General features: G+C 43.2%; 2 protein-coding genes across 3 annotated transcripts in view; both read left to right on the top strand.

The window, feature by feature from the left end:
• The window catches only part of LOC109312421, a 10,395-nt gene extending 2,844 nt beyond the window's left edge, over positions 1-7,551 (top strand). The window contains exons 6-7 of the mRNA XM_019538447.1: positions 6,849-6,916; positions 7,492-7,551. Coding sequence (XP_019393992.1) covers positions 6,849-6,916; positions 7,492-7,551 — 128 coding nt within the window. The remainder of the gene's footprint in view (positions 1-6,848; positions 6,917-7,491) is intronic.
• Positions 1-24,950, top strand: part of ARHGEF18 (Rho/Rac guanine nucleotide exchange factor 18) — a 42,147-nt gene that overhangs the window by 879 nt on the left and 16,318 nt on the right. For both annotated transcript variants that reach the window (XM_019538367.1, XM_019538369.1), the window contains exons 2-11: positions 6,849-6,916; positions 8,600-8,663; positions 14,954-15,095; positions 15,950-16,065; positions 16,226-16,366; positions 17,739-17,989; positions 18,429-18,554; positions 20,328-20,445; positions 20,907-21,155; positions 22,874-22,950. In XM_019538367.1, coding sequence (XP_019393912.1) covers positions 15,028-15,095; positions 15,950-16,065; positions 16,226-16,366; positions 17,739-17,989; positions 18,429-18,554; positions 20,328-20,445; positions 20,907-21,155; positions 22,874-22,950 — 1,146 coding nt within the window. In that variant the 5' untranslated portion in view covers positions 6,849-6,916; positions 8,600-8,663; positions 14,954-15,027. The remainder of the gene's footprint in view (positions 1-6,848; positions 6,917-8,599; positions 8,664-14,953; positions 15,096-15,949; positions 16,066-16,225; positions 16,367-17,738; positions 17,990-18,428; positions 18,555-20,327; positions 20,446-20,906; positions 21,156-22,873; positions 22,951-24,950) is intronic.

Below are 24,950 nucleotides of genomic sequence, written 5' to 3'. Positions count from 1 at the left end.
CGACGGGTGGTTTCCCGGCGCGGGCTGCGCGCGTGTCGCCCGGGTGAGGCGAGCGTGGCTCTGCGGCAGGCGCGAGACCAGGCCGCGTGCGCATGTCGCATCGCCTCGACCCAGCGACGCTTCAAACACCTCGAGAGTAAATGGGATGCTTATCTTGCTGGGATCCTATGACCCCAGCTTATCTTGCCCTTCGGGCGGGGGCTGGACTCGATCTTCCGAGGTCCCTTCCAGCCCGAATGTCTAGGAAATCCATGAAAACCTCGTGGGACGACAGTGGAGCTGCTCCGTTGCTTCCTTGACTGTCTCCGTGGCGTGTCCGTGGTGCAGTGCTTTCACAACTGGAGCTCGGGAGCTGGTGCGAGGTGCAGTGGGTGCTTGTCTTTGCTTTGGCATGGGGTGCACACTTCATCTTGCAGCCGTTCACGAGGGAGCCGCTCTGCCTCCCTTTGCCCGTGTTCAGACTCCTTGCCGCAACGGCGATCATGTCAGCATCCCGGGCCTCTCTCTCTGCTCTTCCACATAGAGATGGTTGCCCCGGGCCCGGAGGTTGTCTGGCCTAGCAGGGACGCTGCCATCACGTATGCGAGTCCCGTGGTGACGTGGCTGCCCAGTGCGGGGCTGCGGCCGCATGCAGGTAACCTGCCGGTCGGTGCCTGGTTCAGGCTCCCGCCTCTGCTCATTTTGGTACATGAGCGCAAGGAGCAGGTGCCAGTTGCTGGAGCCGCTTGGACAATGCTAGATCTGGCCTGAACTGATTAGGATCCATGACCTGGATTCACTAAACGCAGCAACTTCTGGTTCGATTGATACAAACCCTTCCTGCCCTGCGATGAGTCTTGCAGAGACGCTCCCCTTTCCTGGCAAGCGGTCGGTGGAGGTTTCTCTTGGTAGTGACGCGCACCCTCGTGTCCAGCGCGGATCTGTCTAGCGCCCGGGAACTGCAGATGCGTCAGCAAGTCAGTAGTGAGATTGCACGGGTTTTGGGTAACTTAGTTTCCGTACGCGAGCGGTAGGTTTAGTATCTGAGGCTCATTTCATCTGTGCATGATCTCTTTCTCTTAATTATTTTTGCTGTGAATCAAGATGCCCTATGTAGCAGATTAGAATTTCAGGACACATATTCTAGAGGCATATAGATTATGCTACAGAAATATTGATTCGCTTAATATCAAAGCTGCTTAAAATAGAGCTTGTCTTTGTATTTATCAAATATTGTATAGTTCACTGAAAGAAAAGTGAGTTTCGTTCCTTTGTATTTCTGGGCTTGTGGGGATATGCCACAAAATCAAAAGAATTCAACTAATCCTTCACATGTAAATTTGTTGTTAGCTGAGTAGTGTTTCTGAGGTGGATTCCAGCCAGAGAAGTGACTTGTACTTCATATGGGCAGAGACGAGGGACAGTGTTTTCTCTCTCAAGAGACCAAATGTGTCTGACGACAGAGAAATCATTAGTGTCAGAAGACAAATATTTAGTCCAAAGTTTGTTTCTATTGGACCAGGTGCATTAAGCAGTCAGCATATCCTGAAACTCAAGCTAGTATGTAAAGTCTCTCTACCATTGGAAGCAGAGGTAGGAGTTGCCAGACTTGAGCCAAGTTATGCTTCAACGATGCTTTTAATCTTTGTATCCTAAATAAAAATTCTCCAAGTCTAAAGTTGTCAGTTGGGATTTAAACTAATTGCAGCAAGTCTGGATATTGATCACGGTGGAGCACTCGAGCGGTGATTGTACTGGACAGTGCGCTGGAGTCCAGGGGTCAGGTCTGACACCCGGTGAGTCAGGTCTGTGCAGGAATCCGGTGCTGCTGCAGGAGACTTTCATAGCGTCTGACATACGGACGTGGCATTGTATCTGATTTACGGGTTCTGTGCTTTGTCAGACGTTGAATCATCGTAACCTGGCAAGTTTTTCTTGGACTGTCTAATTTTTTGTCCGATAAATGCTCTTAAATGATCACATGCAACTTATTTACTGCTAACTTTTGGTACCTGCCAGACCTGAGCTTTTATATTTCTCTTCCCCTCCCTTTTTCCCCTCCCCTCCTTTTCTACCCGTTGTCTTCCTAATTTTTAACTATTTACTTTTTCATAGATAACCTCTTTTCTACCTTGGAGAACTCATAGTCTCCCTTACTTGCTTTGGCCTCCCTCCGCCCCCGCTCTTCTTCCCTTCTCTACCTTTTTGTTTTTCTAATTTCCACCTATGTCCATTCTCACTGACCTCCTGTCACTTTTAGCTTCTCTCGCTCCTTGGAGATCTCAGATCAGCAGAGACTCCTGATGCCTGAAGAAGGCGGATTGTGTCCGAAAGCTTCCAAAGAACTTTTTTCCAATTACCCAGTTGATCTATTGACAAGATATCACATCTACCCAAAGAACTTTGCCAACTTTTGGGAAGGCACTTAATTTAAGTGTGGAAAAATCGTATATTCTACCAGATAAAACTTTCTGTCATTAATAGGAGTCTTGATAGATTACTGTGGATGAGCTAGTCTGGGGAGTAGGAGTGCTGTCCTTAGCAGACCCGTCCATGTTCCTTCTCGTCCAGATGCTGGCAGTGACGGCACTAAATTAATGGTTCCCAGTCATCTTAGACTCAAGGCACCCCTCAGAAAATGTCAGCTCTTAGCTTGTAGTCATTTCATGACTCCAGAAAAATAGTAGAGCAGGTTTTCTGTTGCAAAGAGCTGGGAAAGACTGCAGTAGGTCGGAATGCTTTTAACGCACTGGATTCTGATGTGACATCTCTGGATTTATCCTGACAGTCATGTGTAGGTGTTTGCATATCTAGCTGTGGTAATATTGTATGGCACCCTCTAAAGGATCCTATGGCCCTCTGATTGAGAAGCACTGGACCGAATGTGTTTTGGGGGCAAGAAACCCCCAAAAAGGCAGATGGGTTGGGGGGGATGATAATACTCTTCATGAAGGTTTTAGCTTAATCTCTAACATGGATTGCTTTAAACCCAGAAAGGGTAGACTTAAACTTCCTTTCCATAACTCATTGCAAACATTAACTGTTGTATCTGAATATTATTGTTCAAACAGATCTCCAGTTCCTTTTTTAATATTGCCAGATTTGTATCTGCGGTAAAAACTTAGGCAATCGGTTACAGTCTAATTGTTCATTGTGTGGGAAAAAAATTTGATTAAAAATATCACAGTTTCAATGTTATAGGCTATCCCCTAATTGTATTCTGAGACATGGGGAAAAAAAACTCCCATCTATCTTCTCTAGAACAGCCATTGTTTTATATTCTTTTATCGTGTCCCTTATTTGTGCCTGTTCCGAGGTAATAATCTATCCTTTCCAATGTGTCTTTATCTGAGTGTTCTTAATAATTCTTATTGTCCTTCACTGAGCCCCTCTGCTTTTTCTTTTCAGAAAGATGCCCTGAAAGAAAGAGAATGTTAAAGGACTTTGTGTCTAGAAACAGGAAATCAAATTCACCAGTGTATTATCTTGCCCTTATCTGCACTAGCAGATAACGGCCTGCTCATAGCAGATAATAAGTATGTCATAAGTTACGCACACATAACTGAAGCATTTTTTTTAAAGATCTGTATAAAAGCTTCATATTATAACCCTTTTCCTACATTGGCTGGGCAGAAATAATCGCAAGCAAAAATCACTGAAGGACACTGCTAACTTGTGATGGAGCAAGCTAAACAGAGAGAGTTAAAACTAGTTTCAGATGGGATGCCTCCCCTTTATCCCCTGGTCAATTCTTGGGGCTTTTACCATTGCATTTTCATGTTTTCCAGCACTTTCTCTCTCCTGCTGTATGATGTATTTCATCAAGAAAGGGAGCTGCCTCTGCATACTGTACAGTCAAATACATGGTGTAAACAGACTGGAAAATAATCTTGGGTGCTACCTGTAGTCAGAGCAGGTGGACAGTTTTCATACCAAGTGTATTTTGAAATTGATATCCGTTTTTAAAGTTGGCATAAGAAATACGTGGGTATTGAAAATGGGCCACGCCTTTTAAATCTTAATGAGGAGAAAGAACTACTACTTAACCGAAACACTAAGGCGATGACAGATTTTACTGTAGAGTGGTACAGGTGCCCAGCTGGAGATTGATCAGGAACGGCTTGCTGTATTGTAATTCTTTCTCTTCAGATTTGCTTTCTCTGCTCCCAGTCTGAAGATTTACATTTCTAGGGTTTGTTTGGGATTTCTAAAATATATCTGCAGCCAGTTCCTGTGACAGTAGATGTGTGCCCGGGCTCTCTCAGATCCTTGCAAGTGGAATCCTGGGTGCTTGTAGCCAGTGTTTGTAGGAGCGCAGGAAGTCCAGGCGTTTTCACAAAAACCTGGCTTTCCCAGGCAATAACAATTCATGTGCATTGGTGACTTCACACCAGTGACCTTTTGTCAGTGAAATCCCAGACTTTGCTTTGAGTCGGTATGGCTTAGTGACAGTGGTGTAATAGCTTGGCTCCCTCCCTCCTTCTTAAATGGAAAGGAATTGCTGGACTGGTGAAAAGGGCTGCAGCGATAACCATGAGCATCGATCCTTCTTGTGCAGGCAGCAACTGCTCTTCTTGCCCAGTGCTGTTTCAGTCCTGCCTGGTGGGCACCCGTGTAGTGTCCATGGCCCATTCGATCTGGCTGATGCTCTTTCTGTTTCTGATTCCTGCTTTATGTTGATTTAATCCTCCAGCTTCCTCCTCTGAATCACAGGCACCTCAGCTGTTAGCCACTTCATCATCTTCATCCAGTCATCCACAACAAGCATCAAGAAGTCTTCTGAACCTTCTGGTTGTTTCTTCATTTTGATGCATTCCCATTTACAGAATTAACAGTTTATGTAGCAAAAACAGATTTTCCTTTGCTTTCATTCTAGAAAGGAAAGTTTTTTTTAATACTTATTTTCCAGGCACAGAATCGGGTGCCTTCCAGGTTTTTGTAGCATTTTTAGTTCTTCTACCAGAGTGAAGACTTTCCCAGAGATGTCAGATGAGCTACTGTGGCTATGCTCAAAAATAGTTTTGTATGTAAAAATGCAGCAATACATGACAGGCACTGTAAGGGCTTAGTTGTGCTCTTGCTGTGTACGTGTGGGAGACTGTCGCCGCTAAGCACCTTTCTTTCCCTGTTGTCAGACTTGTAATGATTTCCCCTGTGGGGCCTGATTCTGCAGCTCCTGTGTGTTTCTGTAGTTGCCCTTATCATATAAGCATGTTGCTTGTGTTGTGTAAAGGAGAACGTCCTACCTGGCACCAGCAGCACTTCGACCAGGTCACCCTGGCTGCTATTGACCTTGGCACCGTTACAGGGTGGGATGATAGTTCTGCTTGGATGATCGGGTCTTAAACAGTTTTCCTCAGTACATTAGGCACAAACAGGCTTTTCTCTGCAGCCAGAGTGTAAATGTTCCTGTTCTACCTGCCCTCCCTTTTACCCAGCACGTTTAGTGCCCGCTGCAAGGAGCTGTGTGGCTGTTTGCATTCCTCCTGTCTTGCTTCTCAAGTCTGCAGGTAAAGGAAGTGTCTTATTTAACAGAGAACAAGAAGCTGCTGGAGAAAACTGTCGTGTTGGTCCTGTCCCCTCTCCCAGCTGTAATTTTTCGGTGGGAGAAGGAGATTGGATCTAATTTGGGGCAAAAATGTCTCCTGTGTTCAACTTTTCAAGGAGCTTTAGTACTAGGATGTAGAAACAGTTGCCTTATGCAGTGTAAACATTGTAGCATCTGGATAGTTGACTTGCTGATAATTTGAAGTGTTTTTGTTGCTATGTCAGTGACTTCTAATCAGTTCTTCTTCATCCTCCACATATCTAAAAGAAAAATCTAGGGTGTACATTGTACACAGGGGATTGTACTTGCTCCAGGATCTGTTTGCTGCGTCGTCTGAATTATATAACCTGCTTGTTTGTTTGTCTTGAAAAATCACATTTTGGAATCTGAAGACTTGTTTGATTTCCATTTCTATTAGAATATTAGTGGCTAATGAGTTCTTCACATGAAGTACCAAGGGGTTTTTGTTTGTTTGTTTGTTTGTTTGTTTTTGTTTTTTGTTTTTTTTGACAAATGGCTTACGAACAGGAAGTAATTGAATTAATTCCATTTATTACATGCCAGATTTACTGACAGTTGGATTCTGGTTTGTGCGTGTGTTTCTCTGCTCTGTCATTAGCAAGTGGTGTTTTCTTTTGGTTCCAGTAATGCTTGACAGAATGGCTTTAAATATAAAGATTATAGTTTTGGTCAGGATTGTTGGAGCCTGGAATCCTGTTTTAACTTGAAGACTAATTAATTAAGCAGAGTGGGGTCAAGGAATAGACCTGGTTAAGCAGGAAGTGGTTCCTATCCTACAAATACATGTACACACAACCCCCCTCACTCCCCCTCACCCCCAATTACCACACTTGCAGTACTCAAGGTATTAATATTATAACATACTGGAGCAGTTGATAGCACTTCATACCATAGCAGTTGATACCATAAAATATTTCCTATTTCTGCTGAAGTCCGTGTAAATGAAGAATACTGCTCTGTGCCCCCGGGTTACAGTAAGAATCTGTTATATCCTCCTAGTCCCCCCCACTTGTGGGATAGTGCTTTCTTTGATGCAGGCTGCAAGCCAGAGAAGTACAACAGGTGCTCTGGTTATGGTGTTGTTTCTCTAGCAGAGGGTCTTCTTTCTGTGAGTTCTTTATAATGGCTCTGTATGCTCATTCTTCAAGTTGTATTTTGGCGTGACATCAAGTTGCAAAATTAGTCCTTCTATTGCAGGACTTAATTTATTCTTACCCTTTCTGAATCTGAAGTCTGTCACTTATTTCTCTCTGCTGAAGTGGGAACAGAAAGAATAATTTAAATGTTTTTTACATTTCAGATTGTGCTGTGAATGTCCACAAGAACTGCAAGAACTTGCTGGCTGAATGCAGCACTGCCAGGCCCAAGGTAAGGTTTCCAGTTTCCTTGCCCATATAAGACAGAAATAGCAGCACTTGTCCAGTGTGCTGAATTCAGCTGAGCTCTCTTGATGCACATCCTCTGAAGTTTGGCCTTACGTTTCCAAAGCACATACTGGTTAGTGCTGGTCTCTTTTAGTATCCTCCAGTGGAACTGCCACACAAGGGATGATCTACCTGAGGCCACCCCACCACATATGTCAGAGCTGGATGCAGTCCCAGGAACGCCTGCCTCAAGCCTGTTGCTTGTTCCTGGAACACGATGTCTGTTTCTCTGCCTCCCCACCTTTAGGGGGGAAAAAAAAGGGTCACAGTCTTAATTTTTGATACCCCTGGTTTTCTCGCTGCTGTGCAGATAATTGGCAGCATAATAGTCTTGTTCCACCCTTGAGAAGATCATGTGATGGGGAAGAAGCTGGAACAGAATAGCCGCACGCAACTTTAGTCTGAACGATGCAGGAATAATGGTTTCATGTTCTGAACTTTGTTTTTTTTAATCTTTCCAAACTATGGCTCACAAGGTGTCTAGCCAAGCTGTTTATTTCTGCTTCCCTCTCTCCACAGTGTGACAGGGTGAAAGGTCACAAGTCAGCACAACCAGCTATGCACATATCTCTTTTGTAATCCAGTTTAGTGTTTCCTACTAAGAACCATGTGCAGATTTTTTGCTGTCGGGTTGTGCGACAACTTTGGAGGCTGCTAGCAGAAATAAGGAGAGGGTTGAGAGAGGGAGGTAGACACATCTACCCTTTAAATGAGGAGAAGAGGTTACATTCAGCTCACTGTGATTTTAAATGCAACTGTCCTGAGGGCAAAACTGTTCTTGTTTTCACACGTCTAAGCTTTTTAAAGTCATTATGTGATTTGTTTTCAAACACACACATCAAATTGTTCCTGCCCTCAGGGCCACAGAGATCTTGCATTTCCAGTCAGAACTTTTTAAGACTTAACCGTGCTGCTACAAACCATCCCCAAGAAGGGAGAGGGGAGGCTGAAGATGAAACGAGGAAAGGGGCAGAAGGCAAAATAATGAAATGCAGTGAGATCCATCTAATAACCACGTTACAGAAGTGATCACTTGTTTATTCTTCCTGCTTTGTAGATATCTTGACTCAGTAAACTCTAACCTTTGTATATTGTCATGTCATAAGAATGAGACCTTGCCTATATACAAAAGTTGCAAGGTCTGATTAAAAGTGCAGTTTTAAATGGATCTACAGTAACCAGTGCAAACTTCTGTGTAGATGCTACACTTGGTTTAAATGAGTCTTTTTAGTTGAGTTTTATTTAGTCCGGCAGCAGTTTTTTAAGGTAAGCTGAGACAAGCTCCTCTCAGTCGGAAATAAGGGTGTTCACACAGGGATTTGTATCAGTTTAACTCAGTCAGTTTAACTCAATTTAATTAAACTGTCCAACTTTATTATGCTGGCAAGGTGATAATTTTGCTTGTGCTTTGCTAAGTATTCCTGGCATTTATTCATAATTTTTAAGTCTACCTACTTTTCTTCTCAAGTGTGAAAATATATGCACAAAACTTGGTTTTATAGTGTATGTAAGTATGCACCTGTAATCAGGACTTCAAGATACTGACAATGATTCAGCTTGGAGTGGTGCTTTGATCTGCGTGCATAAAGACAAACCTTAAGAATAAAAATTGCTTTTTCTCCTGTAGCAGAAGGATTGGCAATACAGACCTTCTGGATCTCCACAAAGTTCACCGCAGTACCTTTCCCCAGGTTTGTACTAAAGAATGATTTCTGTGTTCAAAGCTTGTCTCTTCAATTGTATGCTTTTTTTTTTTTAATACGTTTTTAAAACAATACAAGCTGTTTTTATTGAAGGTTGAAAACAGTCTCTTTTAATAAGATAGCTTCATTTTTCCCCATTGGGAATCGGTTAGAGGCTTTTAGGAGTCTCCTGTGCATTTTTATCTTTTTATCTTTTTATTCCTCTTTATACTTTCTTGCTGTGTAACCTCAAAATATCACTGTGAACAGAGATCGATAAAGCTGGTTTCTCATTGATTGTTTCTTCTCTGTCTTCTGAAAAGACTAGAACTGTGAACTGAAAACTTTGTTTTACATCAGATTTTAATAATTGTCTATTTAAAACTTGTCTGCATCTGGGACTTACTAGAAATCTCTGTGCCAAGCAGGCGTTGCAGTCTGAATGCTGAAGCTTTGTTGAAATAAATATGGAAAAGTGAGCTGGCAAAAATAGCTGTTCCTTTTTCATATTTCTGAAGTATAGGATTTGAAATTGCTTTCTACTGCTGCCATACCGTTCTTGCTTGCAAGCACCATTAGCATAGACGCGTAATTTGTCTTTTCTGCACGGGAACTGTGTGAGGCTGTTGGATCATTGCAGAGGTGCGCATTCACCCTTTCAGAGCTAGCTCTCATCCACCTCCTGGTAGGATTGTGCACCTTTGCTCCTAGTAGTGTTCCTAGAATTGGGATGCTAAGATAATTGAAAAGGTCAGTTAGCTGTTTTGAATCATGGTTTTGGAACTGAGAAGGCTTGTTCACAACATGGGGCGTCTGTACACGTGCTCCGGTGGGAGGGGTTGCATTTTGAGTGGCTCTCCGGAGATGCTCTAATTAAAATGCCTGCAGCTGCTTGTGTATACAGTGCCTTGCATTTCAAAATGGTGGCGGGGTGCTTTAACTAAAGCTTGTTTGAGAATAAAGAGAATAACTTTTAGAATAACAGAGATGATTGGTCTTGTCACCAAGAATGTCTTTGTCTTTTTATGCAAAGGCTTGGAGACGAGAATAGGAATCAAGAAAGAATAGTGAAAATAGGAAAAGTTTAGCTCTAGGTCGTCTCATTGGAACAGCTCGGTGGTACATAGTCTCGTCTGGTGTAATGGGCTACTGGAGCAATCAATATTTACTCTCAGCGGTGTGCAGACACTGCTAATTGAACTCAGAAAATGGCTTTTTCGTTAGTGCAGATTCTGCTAGGCAGACTGTTCTTACTTTTCACAGAATCAAAAGCAGAAAGATCAGGAAGCTGTAGGAACAACTAATGCCATGGGCAGCATTTCATTTTACTCCTAGAATATGCTGTACTACAACAGTAAAGTACGTCTAATTGGGCATTTCTTTTTCATAGAATTAATGTCAAGGGTGGGCTCACATGATGCTAAGAAACAACACTGAAGACCTGAAGAATGATTTGGCATCATCAACATGAAGAGTGTCTGTCTTTGTGTTCTGCATGGTTTTGGCAGTGAAAAGCAATTTCTTGGGGGGGCGGGCATTTGTAACTGCTGTTAGATTTTAGCTTATAAAGAGACATTGCAGGAGGAAATTCTCAACCCTCTGGAGTGTTTAATCTGGGTAATTTCTTTTAACCTGGGGCATGATTCTCAAGGAGCCTGTTTTTAATCATTCCTTCTACATACGAGGTGAGGTGAGGTAGACTGCATCATCTTAAGCATAATGGTATGTCTCTGACATACCTGACCTGACAGGTCCAAGGAATGAATGATTTGGGGTGTGGACCAAGGCTAAAGTTAGTAGGAGGGGGAAGCAGCCAGGAACTTGAACAAAGATGATGTTGCCACCCAGTGAGGAAACAACCTGTCTTACAGGTTAGTAATTCAAGGTCTTTTTAGAGCCAGGGCAGCCTCTGATTATTCGGGTAGTGGCTGAGGCCCAGGTGCTCTGTCCTCTTCCCCTGGCAAGAGGAGTGTGACTTTCCCCTGGGTGAGGGCTGATGTATGCAGCACTGGGTCCTGAACTACCTCTTATAACTCGGGAAAGACACCTTGGATCACTGTAGATAGCTTTCTGAAAACGTTGGCTCAGCGTGTGGCTGTGACAAAGAAACCCAATATAATGGTGAGTGTCATTAAGAGGGAAATTGAGAACAAAATGGAGAACATCTGGAGAACATCATCATACCATTATACAAATCCATGGTGTGCCCACATCTTGAATACCATGTGCAGCTCTGGTCTCCACATCTCCAGAAAGATGTAGTAGAATTAGGAGAGGTATGGAGGAGATCAACCAACATGATCAAAGTATGGAGCAGTTGTCATACCAGGAGAGACTAAAAAGGCCAGAAGTGTTCGGTTTGGAAAGGAGAAAGCTGAGGGGGGATATGATAGAGGTCTATAAAACCATGAAGAGTGTGGGCCAAATGAACAGGGAACTAAGTATTTGCCAAGTCCCAAAATACTGGACTCCGACTGAAACTAGTAGGAGACGGGTTTAAAGCTAACCAGAGAAAGTACTTTTTATGTAATGCATTAACATGTGGAATTCATTGCCACAAGGGGTGGTAGGGTCAGAGAGCGCAGCCGGGTTCAACAAGGGACTAGCTACATTTGTGGCTGATGGTCTGTTAGTAGCTGTTGAACAGAATAGTTGAAGGAGTCCAACCCAACATGGTGGGTGACAGGTGGTAAGGAATAGGGGGAAGATTTATTCTCGAGCTGTCCAGTTTAATGCTCTCCCTCTAACGCCTCCACCTTTGCCACCATTGGATACAGGGTACGGGGTTGGAGGGCCATTGGTGGGACTGACCAAATGTGGCACTTCTTAGGTTATCGTCTCAGCTGTCCACACCTGAGGCGTGGCCTTTTCGGTGGGCTGTATGCTGGAAGCTAATGGTAAACACCAAGGCCAGCTATCGGCAGGGTTTGCTCAGAGAACAGCTAATGTCCGTCTCCGAGCTCTGAGCAGGGGGCCTGGTAGCTGCCAGGTAGCGTTCAGGGTTTCGGGTCTACCGTTAAAAGTCTAAAGGGGTGGAAGCTGGAGCCACCTCTCTCCCATCAGATACTGCTGCACAGTGAGTGGGCCCTGGAGCTTGGCATCCTTAGCTCTGCTGTAGGAGGTGGGTGGGCGCAGATGGATGGAGAAGGGCATCGCCTGGGTGCTGGCACACTGCAAGCTTCACATTTGTCCCAAGGTGCTGGTAAGTGCAGGTGGGGGGGGCTCTGCGTGTGTGAGTTTTTGAGTCTGAATGCTCTTAGCTCTGTGGCTTGTGGCGGATATTGTTGTGCTCTTTTTATTTTTGAGTATTTCTTATTGCTAAGATAAAAGCAGTCCCAGGATCTGAACCTGCTCTGGCACCTGCTGTTGCTGCTGGTGGCTTTAGTCGCACGTTGGTGTGATTTCCTGCCCTGTTACTGCATGAAAGACTTGCGTAGACTTGCTGTGTATGCGGAGCAGAGACACCACACTGAAAACAATTGTATATCAAACACTGTTCAACATGAACTCAGGGAGGCAATTAATAGCTCTTTTTTTCCTAACCTCTTTAAACAATTGTGATGGTAGGGATTACTTAAAAGTATAGCAGGTGGCGGGAATCATTACAGAAGTGCATTTTGGTTTTTTTTCCCCCTCTTAAGGTAACCGTTCTGTTTTAATTTTGGTAAACTGCTAGGTCCTGGCTTTACTATTGCCAGCATGTAGCATATTTCCAGAAAACATCTTTTTTTTTTTTTTTTGGTCCAATTATGTGTAGTGGATCAGTTGTCTTTTCTCACAATTTTTTTCCTCCAGGGCCCAGGCTCTCAATTGCTTCTATTAAAGGGCTACTTTGAATGCTAAAATAGATTGTACTTAAACTGACCTTGTTTCTCATTGCCCCAAAACATGGATTACTTTATGTGTATAGGTTTCTGATTTGTAGTAGAGACAATAACACTAAACTGTTGGATTTCAGATGCGTCTGAAACAGAATTTCATAGATTTCATAGACATCAGGGCTGGAAGGGACCTCAGGAGATCGAGTCCAGCCCCCTGCCCAAAGGGCAGGAAGTCAGCTGGGGTCATAGGATCCCAGCAAGATAAGCATCCAGTTTACCCTTGAAGGTGTTCAGTGTAGGTGCTTGAACCACCTCCGCTGGCAGACTGTTCCAGACCTTGGGGGCTTGGACAGTAAAGAAATTCTGAAATAAATAAGAAATAAAGAATTAGCTGGGTGATATCCTTATGACTTATGAAATCAGAACAGTGAGATTTTACATCAGTTGACTTGGCCTGTAGGATTAATTCATAAAATATTTGGTAATACATGCACAGATGACATTCTTTTCCAGTGGGTCATGGGCCTGTCCTTTGTAACCTGAGCAACATCACTATGAGTAGGGACCTAATTATGTTAACCCTTTTGGGTAAGAAGCTTGGAAGGGAAGTGGGTCAGTTGCAGTGATGCGCTTTAATGGACCCTTCAGAATTCAGGAAGTGCTTTTCAGAATGAAGCTGATGGTGTTGGTTGGACGTACAGGGACTAGTCTTTCCCTTTCCTCAGGAACTAAAAGTTTTGCTTCCTAAGTTTCTCGCTGGAAGGCCACAACATTCTGGTGGCTTTTTAGAAAGTATAAAACAACCCAGTGTCGGAGACTCCAGTGTATTTTTCTGGTTAGTAAAAACAGTGCCACCAAATTTTAGTAGAGGTAGTTGCATTTATACCCTGCCTTCTAAGTTTAGCGTAATGGTTATATCTGAGCTGCAAATTAGCATTTAAGCAGTACCAACCAGGGAGAACCTGTCTTTAGATAAGTAACTAAAAAGTACAGGTGCAAAGCACAATTAAAATCATTTATTTAAAACCAGGTTTTCCTGATTTAAGTCAGCCCGTTCTGAACTAAAGACGTGTGCCTTCTTCCCTAAAAAGGCATTGGCCTTCCATGTGTTCAGGTGACAAACACGGCAGGTGGCCTGTTCCGCGTGCTGTCTTGGAACAAGACACCTCAGTAGCAAGTCAAGTCTGATTCTTCTCCTAGTTAGTGGGATACTGTCACTTCTGCAAGCTGGGGTAATAATGGCTGAGATTTCATTGCAGTGTTTTGGTAACTGCATGAACAGAAAACCTAATTTATACATAACAGAACGTGAAAACTGAATTTAGGATCCTATTCTGTGCATTCTGTTTAGCAACTATATTTAATGATATACCTGTTTTTTAAAAACTTTACTCGCATCTGTCCTCACCATTTTCTTTTCATTTGTGATGGTATTTGTGTTGTTTCCTTTCAGTTAGTCTCCTTTGTGCTGCTTTTTACTCTCTCAGTTTTTTCCTCTGCTTTCTGTTCTCCCTTACTTTATTTTAATTGTTGTGACCCCCCTGCCTCTGTCTTTCAGCAGGGTAACCCTCTAAGTTTCAGAGGTACTTTGACCAAAGGGCACCTGCAATTTCATCAGTGATGCAGAATTTTAAAGACTGTGTGGCTGGTTTTTCCAGTGGTCTCTTTTCTGATTTTTTTTTAAATGATGTGCTTTATCTCATTCATTCCAGATGTTGCTGCTCAGTAATTGTATCTGTAGTTTATAAGCCTATTACAGGTTCCATATATTATAGTGATGTATAATTTTAGTGTCCTTCCAATTTGCAGTCTGTCCAGGTTTGGAAAGCTGTGGTACTAAAATTGAATTTAGCAGTGGTATCTGGTACGTTCAGTGTACATGCATGTGTGTGGGGCCATAAATCAACGTCTGGCAATAAGCACTGCACAGACCTCTGTGTATGTTGTTATTTCAGATTGTTCTTGTTTGACATTTACTGTTCTGTGCCCTTGTACAGTAGGGTGTGAATAATTGTGTGCAGGTTCTGATGCTTTACTAAAGAAGAAGATACTTTGCAATTTCCACACCAAATGGGCACAGTAGGGACCAATTTCCTGCACTTCAGACCTGCTGATTTAGCCAATACTGTAAGTTAAGTGGCAGGTTTACATTTCTAGAAGGATCACAGGGTAGTATAAAAACAGTGCATCTCTGGGGCCACTTTACTCTGCTAAGTCTTAGGGCAGCTGGTTCAAGCATGGGGAATACAAACTCAAAAAGCAGCAACAGAAATGATACGGCCCCAGCTCATCCTGAGCTGTCTTTCTGTGGTTCTTTTTCAAGGAAATGGAATGAAAATGTCTTTTTGGGCAATGAGCTCTTGACGTCCAAAATCTTGTCTGCTCTCCGTCCCCAGTCAGAGCGGGGTTTGAGAGCAGGCGATCTGCGATGCACTGCTCACTTTCTGAGCACTGATTCCATTTTTGCTTCTCTAGCAGCCTCTCTGAAGGAGCAACCCCGGAGCATTCTCACGGGACCGGATGGCACCCAGTTTCTGTCGCGCAATCTCGGCATGACTGTCGCCCAGAGAGGAAATTCTCAGGCTTCGCTGAATCCTGCTAGTGCTGTTAGTAAATTTGGGTAAGCAGACTACTTCTTAGTTAAGTCACTTGTTTGGGGGGGTAGGGGGTGCAACTTATAAAAACAGTTGTACTACTAAATCCTTTAAAAATAAAAGCGTGCATTTGTTGCAAACTCTGGAGATTATCTGATGAGCTCTTGCTGCTTAATTTCACTTAGAGAAATGCTCCCGAAACAGAAGGCTATTTGTTTTTTTTGAGGGTGTACACACAGTCTTTTTTTTTTCCCTCTGCAGTGCTGCAAATGCTGGTATGTTCATATTGGGATTTTGGCATTTGAATACTCTTGTTCAAGATTTATTTTCCATTTACATTGTTTCCTCCTAGGTCTGTGGAAAATTGGGAATCACTTTAGAGATTAAGAACAAGCTAGTTTGGTGCTAGCTTCACCCAGTGTATTTGCCAGTGCTGTTTAACTTGAAATATCCCTTGCTTTAAAACAGTGGGCTACTTCAAATCTGCCAGTTTTTTAAACTTTTTTGGGATCCATAATTATTCCCAATCCTAGTGAAGGAGCCTTCTGCTATGATCCTATATAGGGTATGCAATGTTTTGTCCAGTTCATTAATGGAAAAAGAAGTGCCTGTTAAAGGTTTAGTACCAAAAGTTGTCCAGAAGCTGATAGCAGCTTAAACTGCAAATGTAGCCATATAGATAGTTGGCGATGTTAATAGGTTTGTTTGACTGTTTAATTTCAGAGTTCAAAGACTGTCTTTTCTTTTTTGTGGAGCTAAGATGATGAGAAAAATTTTTAAAATAGTTTATTATAGATACATTTAGTAATGCTTTTCTCTCTAAGATGTTGGCAGCCTATATTAAAGTAACAGCTTTGTCTAATGTCTTTGACTGTTTTAGACTAAATACAGGAGAAATGGATGAAGGGGATTCTGGATTTTTTAAATTCAGGCAGACTTCATCAGATGATGTTGCCTCACTTGCATCTTCAACAGCAGACTCCATTTTTCTGGAAGGTACGGATGTTCTCTGCGTTTCAGGATTTCCTGTTGTTTTGAACATGATGTTTCTGGAATACAATTGATGTGTTCTAAATTTTTTTATGTTAAAGGTACTGGGGATACAACCTGGGGCAAAGTGTGGTACTTAATGAACTGGGCTGTGCTTTTGATCTAGATGCAGTTTCTCTCTCTCTGCGAAATGAGATAGAAACAGATGCTCGCGAGTTTGAGGCAGAATCATGGAGTCTCGCAGTGGAACAATGTTATGCAAAGAAGCAAAGGAAAGAAGTTATCAAAAGGCAAGATGTCATTTATGGTAAGAATTAAAATGGCAAATTAATATGTCATAGTGTTTCTATTTTGCATGTTTTCCTTGTGCTTGGGAGCTAGAAATGTATGAAGGTTGTCACACTTTAACTTCTCATCTTTCTGTGTATTTATGTTCTCCTGCCACATAGTTTTAAACAACCTACAGCTTTTTCTGGAATGCTAATATATAAGCCATGTTTGGCTGCAACCTGGAGATACCCTAAATTAGTCAATCTTACTCGCTACTTGGATGGAAAATTTCCAAAGAAAACTAAAGAACTACCAGGAAGGGGCATTCACATTTTAGTAGAGCAGCACATTTATGTCTGTACTGTTGCAGTACCCTCCAAGTTTTTATGGCTCTCAGTACTGTTAGAAGTGCTTTCCTTCTAATGAAACCTAATATTAAAATTGTGATTTCTTGTCCTCAAAGAGCCTGTGGTTTTGATGCAAGGGTGGACTTGCTGATCCCATATCTGTCCCACTTAGAACTTGTTGTCTGAAAACTGCTTCTGTGGTTCTGGTTGAAGTATGAGATTCTTCATTTCCGGTTCAGAACAGTTGCTGTGATTCCACCCAAGAGATGTTTGGACAGATTCCCTTTTTATCCAGACTTCCTTACAGATTATATCTAAAAGGATTATTACTAATGCCAAGAGGTTTTGCACACTTCTACCCTGCTAACTTCAAAATGTTTAGTCTATATTGCTAAGTCCCATTAGAGAGCTTTGAGTAGACTGCAGATTTTATCTGTCCATCTGTGAGCCGCTTCAGGAAAGGTCTTTAAGCACTACCGTGCTGTCATGTCTCAGTGTAATCCTTGGCACCTTGTTGTTGATACTTCATTAATGCCTGGGGGAAATCCAAAAGCATCACGACTGAGTTTTCTGTGCAAAGCCTGGCTTTTGTATTTGCAAGAACATAAAATGCCCCAGGTCTCTGTTCTACTGAAGTTACGGTAGTTTTGAAGTTTTATCTAGGCTTACATGATAATAAACCTATCAGTCTTTGTTGGACCTCAGTAAGAGAGGATTTTTTTTATATTTAGTGAAACACATAATTGAAGGCATCCCCTTCTTATTAATGCACACATTGAAACTGTGCATGACTGTGGCATGTGGGTAAAGCTTAGAGTACCCGGTACACAACAGCAGAATTAGCATTAGCGTTTCTTGACAATAAGAGGTAAGTGGTGGGCTTATTTAGATGCAGCTGAAGTAAGTTGGCCCTGTAGGTGCCTGTCATTGTTCTAGTCCATATCTGCTAGTTATAAGCACCAGCAGTTTAGTGCAGTGGCTTTCATAGCCTGCTTTTTTATGTGGTCTGCCAGCCCATGCCTGATGTTTGTAAGTGACTTCAGATTTTCTCCCCACCTCCAGAGCTGATGCAGACTGAAATGCACCATGTCCGAACGCTGAAAATCATGCTGAAGGTGTATTCGAAAGCACTGAGAGAGGAGCTGCAGTTCACTAACATCGTTGTCAACAAAATCTTCCCATGTGTGGATGAGTTGCTGGAGCTGCATGGACAATTCCTGCTTCAGTTAAAAGAGCGACAGAGTCAGTCCTTGGAAGAAGGCAGTGACCGTAACTACATTATCCAGAATATTGGAGACCTTCTTGTGCAACAGGTAAGAATTAACCCCTAATAATGCTGGCATCACAGTTAGTTAATGTCAAAGAAGTTAACTGAAAGATTAAAGTTGCACTCTGTAAAATTTCAATATAGAATATCCTAGATGATATAGTTGTTTACAGTTATTTTTCCATAGATGTTCCTGGTGTCCAGAAACATCTGGTCACAAACAGTGGTGCGAGGTTCACCAAATGTTTCTTTTGCTGAATGTTGCCTGAGCCACCTCCCTTCAAAACCCTCCTCCCTTGCTACCAGCTTCCAGTACAAGAGAAGCTGGTATAGCAAAAAACCTATATCCCCAAAGCCAAGCAGCACAAATCTTGATGAAACCCAGGAGCATTAGAGTAGCCAGTCTTGGGGCAGGTGGAAGGTAGTTACCAGCTACATTTTAACTGGATAATTTACTGTCACCATCATCTTTTTCCAATGTTTAGTTTTCAGGTGAAAATGGGGAGAGAATGAAAGAAAAATACGGAGTGTTCTGTGGTGGTCATAATGAAGCTGTCAGTTATTATAAGGAGCTGCTGCAGAGCAACAAGAAATTTCAGAACTTAATGAAGGTACAAAAAAACAATCACCAGACAAATCCTCTTTTCCCAAAGGGCAAGATATCTCTGAGTTGTTCAGGGTTAGTTTTCCATTGAAGATCCCTTGTTTTTAGCTGCAGGGAGCCCATAACTGGAAGGAACAAAACTTTATTTGGCAGGCTGCTGGGCACATGCCTTTTGTGCATCCCAAGCTTCACGGGCACTTTGTGCCGTGACCTTGGTTATAGCCAATGCTCAGTTCTTGAGAGGCAGTGTTCCCTATTGCAGAGATCATGGGACTGGATCATGGTTAGGGTCCACCAAGGGTTTTCACTAGCCCTGGATATGTTCACCAAGGATTTTTTGGAAGGATACCCCATGGTATGTGATGTTTGTGGATGTGATCTAGATTGCAGAAAACAGAGAAGAGGTAGAGTGTGACTTGGACAGATGGAGGCAAACCTCAAAAAAGTATGGGGAAAAATGGAGGATGTGTTTGTTCAGCTGATAATGAGGGGAACACACTTTTGTCACTGGATGACCAACACATACCTTCTGCCTTCAAGTTCAAATGTTGGGGTCCCATTGTGCAAGAAAGTGGAGGGGTAAGGAAGCTGGAAGCAGGATAAATAAGGCATGGACATAGTGGAGAGAGGTGGGTTGAATAGTTTGTGATAGGAAAATGCTGATTCATCAGACGGGAAAAGGCGACAAGAGGGTAATGAAGGCCAATGCTATTGTATGGATCATTATTTGTGGAGTTAGCAGGAAAATCACATATGCCACAAAGGTGGGGTAGCAGCAGACCAAGGAGATGCTGAACAAAGGAAAAGCAGAGGGAGAGCAAACTGAGATGGTCTAGGTATGTGTACAGCAGGCCTGAAGAACTGGGAAGTAACTTGAGGTCAGGAGAGTTGGAGGCAGGAGAAAGAGAGGAAGACCCCAGAAGACGTGGTGTGAACATATAAAACAAGACCTGAGAATGTGGGTGTTTCAGGCTGGCAGTGGACAGAAGATTGTTGAATATTTAGACTCAGAAAGCAGATTCCACCTTATAGGACACACAAGATCTGAAGAGGAGGAGGAATGCAAAAGTATAATTTATACCTCTTGAAGGGAAGAGCCATGAGCAGCGTTCCCTTTAAGCTGTGCAGCGTGCATGGCTGCGTATATGCCGTGTTGCCAGATGTGCCTGCATAGCTGCTCATGCACAGCTTAGATGGGTCTGTGCTGTGGCCTGCTGCCAGGATGCTGTGGATAGGATTGGTTTGGCTGTTGTAGTTCTGCTGTTTTTGAACATTTCCTCCATAAGTGGTCATTTAGGTTAGCATTAAATTGCAGAAACAGTCAAAATAGACATCTGTGCCCTGTTCATTAGTGTATGTAATTCTTCACCCTTAGCCTGCTGATTTCTGATTTAGTAAGTGTATTAAATATACCTCAAAAGGCATCCTGGCTATGGGGAAAAATTCGCATTAAATAGAAAATCCCACGGCTTGAAGTTTAATCTGTTTTACTGTCATTGGAGATGACACTTAAAATATCATTGTCTGTGATACAAATGAAAAGTAACAACAAGCTTGTCGTGTGCATGAGGTGCCTATTGCTAATTTGTGATCAGTGCTTATGTGGCCGTGTTATGACAGTGTCCACAGTTCCTTGTTGCACAAAGGGAGACATTTCAGGAGGTAAGGAATGGGAATGGGGAGGGAGACGGGAGAGAAGTAAATTAAATCCATCATGTGATAATGGGTGGCATATGCTTGCTGGGCTTGAATATTGACTTCCTCTGTGTTTGCTCCCTAGAAAATAGGCAATTCACCCATTGTGAGGAGACTTGGTGTCCAGGAGTGCATCCTCCTAGTCACTCAGCGCATTACAAAGTACCCAGTGCTGGTGGAGCGCATTATTCAGAACACAGAAGGTATTTCATTTACTCTTTCACAGAGATGCTGTCAGTCACTTTCCTTCCTGCTCCAGACCCCTCTTGCCTTGCCCTCCCCTTCCTTCCCTCTTCCCAAACGGGGAGCACTTGCTGTGACTCCCTCCAGATGTTGCTCTTTCTTTTATTTTTTGTTAAAGACTTGGCATTTGAGCTGCAAGCTATCATATTCTCAGAGGCAGAATTAGATCTTAAGTCTAAAGACAAAGAATCTTTTTGTTTCTAGCCCCTTCCTTTGACGAGGATTTGCCGTGTTGGTTGGGGTTGTTTTGTACTTCCTGCTCCTAAGACACCCATTCAGTTTTGGTGCGAGTTGGATTGTTTAGAATTTGTTTACAGGAGGCATTTCATGTACCAGAAATTTAAATGCATTTCAGCATGAATGCAAAATTCCTTAAATACAAAAGCAAGGTCAGATTGACAAATAAGCTACTTTTTTGCAGCTGGCACTAAAGATTATGAAGAGCTGACCCAGGCGCTCAGCCTCATTAAAGAGACAATCACTCATGTAGATGCCAAGGTAAATGAGTGTGAGAAGGGACAGCGTCTGAGAGAAATTATGCAGAAAATGGAGGTCAAGTCATCTGGGAAGTACAGGAATGGGCTGTTGTTCCGGAAGGATGATATGGGGCGGCGACGGCTCCTGTTGGATGGGATGCTGTACTGGAAAGCTGCATCAGGACGTCTCAAAGGTAGAGGACTGGCAAGGGGAAAGCGCACCAGGGAAACAAGATTTCTATTAGTTTAGTAACTGTTTGTTAATGATCGATTGATTGATTGGGTATACAGTAGGATGATGATAACCTGCTAATTTAATAAAATACTGAAGGAAATAGCACTTGTTCTATTCCTGGCTTGTTAAATAAGCATCCCTATAACGGTGCACAGTAAGTTGAGTTGCTGTGCTGTTTGCTTATTATCTGTCTGATCCTCTGCCCAGTTCAAGAGGGAGGTCTTTAGAGTGATGACAAGGTGTTGAGTCATCCTGCCTTAGACTCCTGTGGAAAGACATTATCTTGTGTGAGCTCTGATTCACACTTTGAAATATCATGTCATGTCAACCCTATGACACCTTCCCTCCGCAGCATGGCCAGAAAATCAAAAGAGCTGCTGTAAGCTAAAGATTCGTTAACATTGACATGGCTGAAGGGCACCAGAAGAGACCTCATTGGCTCGTGCTGTGTGGCCAGGAGGAACCTGGTGCCCGGAGATGTTGTGTTGTTCCAGAAGAATCTGCTGATGGAAATAAGGCATGTTTTTTTCCGAGCAGACGGTGTCTAAATGCAGTGTTCGTCTCTGAACTGCTCAGAAAATCTTTTGCCTATGCTCCAGCCCAAAGCACACATGCTCAGGCAGCAAGTGAAAAACAGTAATCAACCTGGTATTGCAAATGATGTCAGTGTGAAAGCCTGGTTGATTAGTTGTTAGAACTGGTGGGCACAGTGAACAAGTACTTGCACTTTTCCTCTTCCTCTTCATATTTTTGTTTCTATAAACTTGAGTGTTTCTTCAGAGACGTTTGGTTCCGAGAGGTTTAACAGCGTAGAAATCACTAAATAAAACTGCTGGATAGATGTCTAATCTAGATCTTCTCTTACGGCATTGTCTGTCACTGTGGTATCTGAGAGACATAACTATGAGCAGAGCCCTGTGGATCTGACATTGCTGAAGGCTGTGCTGTAGAAGCTACTCCACGCTGCAGGACAATCCTCCAGAATCCAGGTTTTTTCTGGATTGTAAGGATTATTGGTGTAGCCCCCCCGAGTAGTCAGCCTCAGAAATATGGCCTGAATATGTGATGCAGGAACAGTGGCTTGGACGGGTGATTTTACCCATTTGCCTCAATAGATTTTTATCACTCAACCCTGAATAATTCAACTGAAATGTTAACTTTCTTAACTTCTTCATTGCTGGTTTTGCGAGAAACCAGCTAATTTCCTGCTGCCGTGATTCCAAGATGCCTCCAAGGTCTTTCCCTGCTGCACAGCTTCTCTGGCTTCCATAGCGATTAAATGGCTTAGAAACCAAATCAGTACCATGAAAACTGAGCATGTGGGCCCACAGAAAACCAGTGCTATAGTAAAATAAATAAAGCAATGTCTATAGTACTGCCCATATTAATTTCAATAAAAAGTACTTCTCTGCTGCTAATTGAAATTGGGGTGCAGAAAACATGCAACCTCACCACATGGTTCATATCTAATGCGCTGGCCTTGATCATCCATCCTGGTCGGTTGTTTCGTAAAATGTCTTGTCACAAGGTTGAAATGGTGCTGAGAAGACACAAGTACAAGAGCATCCTCCGCACTGCTCCACATTTAACACTGCAATGCAAAGTGAAAGGGTTGTAAGTTTACACCAGTCTTTGGCTTTACAACCAGTTCCGTTTTCTCTTTCTGTTGCTTTTTAGATATCCTGGCTGTCCTGTTAACTGATGTACTTTTGCTGCTGCAGGAAAAGGACCAAAAATATACTTTTGCGTCTGTGGTATGTACCTTTCTACTCTAAACATTTGCTGACAATATTAATGAAAATGACTGAGACCAAGCTAAGAATATGCATAGAAACCTCAAATACAAACTTGGTGGTAGTGCCAAATGCCTCCATAGAGACCAAGGCCTTGTGGTGGTGTGTGCTGCACAGGTGTGCGTGGAAGACCTTGCGGACCTGTGGCTTGCATGCCGGATGGTGCAGAAGGTCCCTTTCTGCTGTCTGGGAATGTCTCCCACCCCAGAAATGGGCATGTAGGCAACAGGAAAGTCAGAGTAATAGGAACAGAGAGTTATAGTTCTCATGACACTAAACTGCTCCCCCACCTTTGTGGGCAGTGCAGGCAGTGGTGCAAGAAACAGAAAAAGCAAGTACCTAAAATAAAGTCAAGCAAGCCAGATACCTTGGGGTCACTTCCTCTGAAATAAAGCTAATACTGGTTCAGCTGCGCTGCTTTTCATAGTGCGGAGCAACTAGCCCGAGCTACTTTAACTCGCCAGGCTTTGGCTTCCTGTTGCTTTGAATAAGGAGCTGTGTTTTTTACCACTCCTTCCTGTCTTTCAGCTGTCTGTCCCTGTCCCTGTCTCTTTTGGTAGCATGCAACTGAAGCAGGATAGAGCTGTGTCTTGAAAGGCACCTGCAAACAGCCCTTTAAAGAGTGGGTCTCTGCTGCCTGGCTCCCCTCTTATATGTCACTTTGAGGAAAGGATCTATATAAAAAGCACACTGTGACCATAGAAATTGTTGAAGGCTGGAGGCTGAACCAAACGTAATGATTACAGTCATTTGGAGCACTGAGACTTGGTGGATTTGCTTGCTTTTTCAAGGCATTTCCTAGGTTGCTCTTTGTGCCATTACCAGCTGAGAGGTTACGTATGTTCTGTACCAAAGGTCAGTTGTGGGTGTAGCAATCTGCCATGCTAATTAGGACACTGAAACTGTAGTTTACTTTTGTTTTAAACCATTATTTACCTTGCCCAGATATTTTGCAGCATAGCAGGACTGAGGTTTAATTTCCGTGGCAAACTTTATCAAGACAACTAAAGCGTAATTTACATAAGTAATTCATGTTAAGCATGGGACTGAGTACTGAATATGCTTTCTTGAATTGGAGCATCTTCATGGTAAAGCAGCCACTTTATGTCTTGTCTATTTGTAATAACACATGCATTGGCTTGCTTTTATAGCACAGGACCACAATCAAACTGACTTCATAGTTTCTAGGGTCGGAAGGGACCTGAGTAGATCATCTAGTCCGACCCCCTGCCATGGCAGGAAAGACTAGTGGGGTTAAACGACCCCAGCAAAGTGTTCGTCCAGTCTCCTCTTAAAAACCCCCAGGGTAGGAGCCTGCACCACATCTCTTGGAAGTTGGTTCCAGATCCTAGCCGCCCTGACCATGAAGTAGTGCCTTCTACCCTCCTTCTATCCAGCCCAAATCTACCCTCTGCCAGCTTGTGACCGTTATTCCTGGTCATTCCTGATCTGTTTAATAAAATGTACACTCAGGTGAAACGTTGGGGGTAAAAAGCACCCTGTTCAAATTTGCTGATGACACTAAGATGTTGGGGGATGTGGGTATGCTAGAAAGGAGGAATAGGCTGCAGTCAGACCTAGACAGGTTACAGGGTGGGGCAGATGAGAACACAATGGGATTCAACACTGACAAGTGCAAGGTGCTGCACCTGGGGAGGAACAACCGGCACCTTACCTACATGCTGGCGAATTCCCTTCTCGTCAGGGCAGAGGCAGAAAAGCATCTTGGAGTCATCGTTGATGCCAAGATGAACGTGGGCCGGCAGTGTGGAGACGCAGTCAGGAAGGCCAACCGCACCTTGTCCTGCATCCACAGATGCATCACGAGCAGGTCCAAGGAGGTGATCCTCCCCCTCTGTGCGGCACTGGTCAGGCCGCAGCTGGAGTACTGCGTCTAGTTCTGGGCGCCGCACTTCAGGAGGGATGTGGACAGCATGGAGAGGGTCCAGAGGAGGCCACTC

The sequence above is a fragment of the Crocodylus porosus genome, unplaced genomic scaffold (assembly GCF_001723895.1).
Source record: "Crocodylus porosus isolate Cpor-Errol unplaced genomic scaffold, CroPor_comp1, whole genome shotgun sequence".
In the NCBI taxonomy this organism is placed as follows: Eukaryota; Metazoa; Chordata; order Crocodylia; family Crocodylidae; genus Crocodylus; species Crocodylus porosus.
The sequence above is the reverse complement of the archived record's forward strand: the minus strand, read 5'-3'. Positions and strand labels throughout refer to the sequence as shown.